At 57.4% G+C, this 4,050-nt stretch overlaps 1 protein-coding gene across 1 annotated transcript; it reads right to left on the bottom strand.

Moving 5' to 3' along the window:
• Nucleotides 1-636: 636 nt before the first annotated feature.
• Nucleotides 637-942, bottom strand: LOC136536379 (uncharacterized). The gene has a single exon (XM_066528696.1). It carries the CDS (start codon nucleotides 940-942, stop codon nucleotides 637-639), a length of 306 nt encoding a protein of 101 aa, XP_066384793.1.
• Nucleotides 943-4,050: the final 3,108 nt, after the last annotated feature.

Here is a 4,050-nt window from a genome sequence, read left to right as displayed (position 1 = left end):
CACTATGTCATCAACATAGACGGCGATTGTTGGTTTTGGCAGCTCGGCCTGATCGGGCTGGTTGAGCGGGTCGATTTGGTTGGTGAAGCATTGCTGCATGCACCTTTGGTAGGTGGTGCCAGCGTTCTTCAGGCTAAAAGGCATGGTCACGTAGCAGTATGAACCATACGGGGTGATGAACGAGGTTGCGAACTGATTGGACTCTTTCATCGTGATCTGGTGATAGCCTGAGTAGGAATCTAGAAAGGAGAGGATTTCGTAACCCGAGGTGGAGTCAACTATCTATTCTATGTGTGGCAATGGGAAATGATCCTTCGGGCACGCTTTGTTAAGTCCAGTATAATCGACGCACATTCTCCACTTCCCGATCTTCTTTCTGACCAGGACGGGATTGGCAAGCCAGTCGGAATGGAAGACCTCCCTGATAAACCCGGCTGCCAGGACTTTGGTGATTTCCTCGCCTATGGCCCTACGCCTTTCATCGTCGAAGCGACGCAGGCATTGTTTGGTAGGCTTAGAGCCTAGGGTAAGGCATAGTGCGTGCTCGATGACCTCCCGGGGTATCCCTAGCATGTCAAATGGCTGCCATGCAAAGACATCACGATTGTCGCGCAGGAAGTCGACGAGCTCGCATTCCTATTTGGCCGGGAGCTGGGTCCCAATCCGAACTGTCTTGGTTGGGTTGGTGGGGTCGATTCCCACCGTCTTGACTTCTTCGAGCGGGTGGAAGGCCGATGAGGAAGTTGGTTGGTTACAGTCTGGGGCTACCGGGACCGATGACTCCCTGAGCCACGGGAGTTTGGACGAGTTGACGACCGCAGTGGCGAGCTCGTAGTGTTCACGGTCACACGTGAAGGCATGTGAGAACGCGCTGCTCATAGTGATGATGTCGTTTGGTCCTGGTATCTTCAGCTTGAGGTAGGTGTAGTTGGGGATTGCCATGAATCTCGCGTAGCATGGCCGCCCCAAGATGGTGTGGTAGGACCCTGGAAAGTCCACCACCTCGAAGGTGAGAACCTCCGAGCGGAAGTTGGCTCAGCTGCCGAACGTGACGGGCAGATCGATCTGCCCGAGCGGGTATGCCTGCGCTCCCAGGATTACCCCGTGGAAGGGGGAGCCCACTAGGTGGAGTTCTAATTAGGGGATGCGCATGCATCGAGGGTGTCGATGTATAGGATGTTGAGGCCGCTGCCGCCGTCCATCAACACCTTCGTAAGACGCTTCTTTCGGACGATGGGGTCGACGATGAGCGGATAGCATCCTGGTCTTGCAACGTGGGAGGGATGGTCCCTCTGATCGTAGGTGATCGAAGACTCCGACCAACTGAGGAAGGAGGGGATGGCTGACTCGGCGGCGCATGCCTCTCTATAGCGAACCTTATGCTGTCGCTTGGTCTAGACGGTGTCGGATCCGCCAAAGATCATGATACATTCGTCGGCGTCGGGGAAGTTGTCCGCGTCTTTGCCTACCGTACCTCCCTTCTTAGGTGCTGCCTCTTTGCCGTCTCCCTCCTTTGGCCCGTCGGCCTGTCAGAGGAGATGTTTGAGGAGCTCACACTCCTTGTAGAGATGTTTGACAGGGTAGGCGTGGTTGGGGCATGGACCGTCCATGAGTTTGTTGAAGTGGTCAGGCAGTCCCTGATGGGGCTGCTTGACTATGTGATCGGTCGCGGCGACCAGCGGGGCACTGTCCGACCGACGTCGATCCTTTTTATTTTTTTTGCCCCTCTGTGTGGAGGGGCCCTCGTCTGGGTTTGTGCATTTGGCTTTGACCTTGTCCCGGTCTCCGCTCAAGACCGCTCCGACCGCCTCCTCGCCGGAGGTGTGGTTGGTGGCTACATCAAGCAGGTCGTGGGTGGTACGAGGTTTCAAGCAGCCAAGCTTGTGGATAAGGGACTCGCAGTTTGTCCTAGAGAGGAACGCGCTGATGACATCTATGTCGATGATGTTAGGAAGGGAGTTGCATCGTTGGGAGAACCTACGGATGTAATCCCATAGGGACTCGCTGGGCTCTTGCTGACAGCTCTTGAGGTCCTAGGAGTTCCCCGGTCGGACGTACGTCCCTTAGAAATTCCCGATGAAGACCCTCTTGAGGTCCGCCCAGTCGTGGATGCTGTCATACGGAAGGAATTCGAGCCACGCCCAAACATGTTCCCCCATGCAAATGGGAAGATATTGAATGATCAAGAAGTCATCATCCACTCCTCTGGCCCGACAGGCGAGCCAGAAGTCTTCGAGCCAAATGCCTGGGTTTATCTCCCCAGTGTATTTAGCGATGTTGGTGGGCGGCCAGAAACGCTGCAGGAATGGTGCTTTCCGGATGCGCCGGCTGAAGGCCCGAGGCCCTAGGCCCTCGGGGCTAGGGCTCCGGTCATCCGGCCGGCGACTGCGCCTAGGGCGCGTTTCGTCGTTTCCCTCGATGGTTTGGCCAGGATTCGTGGCACCTGCCGCCGTATGGTGGATAGCGTTATCACGTTGGGACCGATGCCGGTCGCTAATGGCGCTATGGGCGTCCTGGTGCAGATCGGGATGCTCGTGTACCGATGGTAGGTGCGGAGCAGGCGCCCGGTCAAACCGTGGCGCGACTACCGCACTCCGAGCCGGTCCTGGCGGCTGTAGCGGCGAGCGAACGGAGTGATCCATCTGGCATGTCCTCGTTCCCCTAGTGGGGGGAGAGGGCGCGCGTCGGAGTCGTGACGCGGAGCTTTCCGCCTGTTGGACGGCGGTGGCTTCTACTAAAACCCGGAGGTTCTGGTAGACTGCCCGCTTCTGAGGGTTGACGGGCTCAGGAACACCACATAGAAGTACCACTGCAGCAGCGATATTCTGGCCGGCCCGGGCGAATTGTGGGACATCGTTTCCCTTGTTCACGATGTCGTGTTGGACCTGACGGGTGCGACCCCAGGCGCCACCCGCCAGGCCATGTGCGTGGGGCACGACGTGCTGGGCCGATCGAGCCGGCACAGGCGGTGACTGGTTCTGCCGCCGTTGTCGCAATTCCTTGGCGTGCGCTTACGCAGATGCGAGGGCCTCCGCACGCGGGTCCAGAGGGGTGTGAGTCTGTGTAGATTCCACAACCACCGGTGGCTGTCCCAGAGCGTCCGCCATGGCGCACTCCCGGGACGGACGGTGGCGTGGTGCCACGTCGCCGACACTGGAATCATCGCTCATGCCCTCACCATCCAAGGGTTTGTGGGAAGTAGTAGGAGCACGGCCTGTCATTCCCACGAATTCGGATGTGAGGGGGAAAGGCGCCAGCATCCTTCGGAGTCCCCAGGCGTATGTATCTACAGAGGACGCGAGGCCGTAGGGGAACCGATCGTGCAGTGTTTGCGGCATGGACGACACCGTTTTCTCTAGGTGTTCGATTGGGGATAGTAAATGAAGAGTAAGTAACAGTACGTATATTACTTACAGCGGGGTTTGAGTAGAGAGTTTGCTCGGATAGAAGCACAGATGCCGCACCATCGATGTTGCGTGTCCCGGAGTCGACGGAGGGCGCCCCTTCGATGGGTGTCGGAACATGTGCCTCCTCGCGGAGGTGGAGTACGCTGAGCCGATCGGTGGTGAAGTCCAGGCTTCCGAAGCGGAAGGCCTGGGAAGGCTTGAAGACGGGTGAAACCCACATCCCGGCGGGCGAGAGTGCGAGAAATTCCATCGAGCCGAAGCGAATCGTATCGCCCGAGCCCGCCACGGCGGGGGTGGTAGAAAAATGGGCCATCCGATTACCAAAAAAGTATTGAACGTACAACGTCTTCTCCACGGACGGCGCCAACTGTCGGTACAGAAAGTGACCAACTAGTAAATATTTATAGTTTTGCTGTACGTTGTGATCGGAGGTGGCCTAGCACTCAATGACACAGGATTTATACTGGTTTAGGCAACGTGCCCTACGTCCAGTGTGGGTCGGTCGATGACTTTATTCCCGAGCCCAGGTGCGTGAAGTCTATAGTGGGGTTACAAACAAGAGAGAGAGAGAGATGGGGGGTCCGGTCGGTCCGGTCGGAAGGGCCGAGATCGACAGGACCTATGCTATGAACGAAGTGTCCAA

Source organism: Miscanthus floridulus, chromosome 2 (assembly GCF_019320115.1).
Source record: "Miscanthus floridulus cultivar M001 chromosome 2, ASM1932011v1, whole genome shotgun sequence".
NCBI classification, from domain to species: domain Eukaryota; kingdom Viridiplantae; phylum Streptophyta; class Magnoliopsida; order Poales; family Poaceae; genus Miscanthus; species Miscanthus floridulus.
The sequence above is the reverse complement of the archived record's forward strand: the minus strand, read 5'-3'. Positions and strand labels throughout refer to the sequence as shown.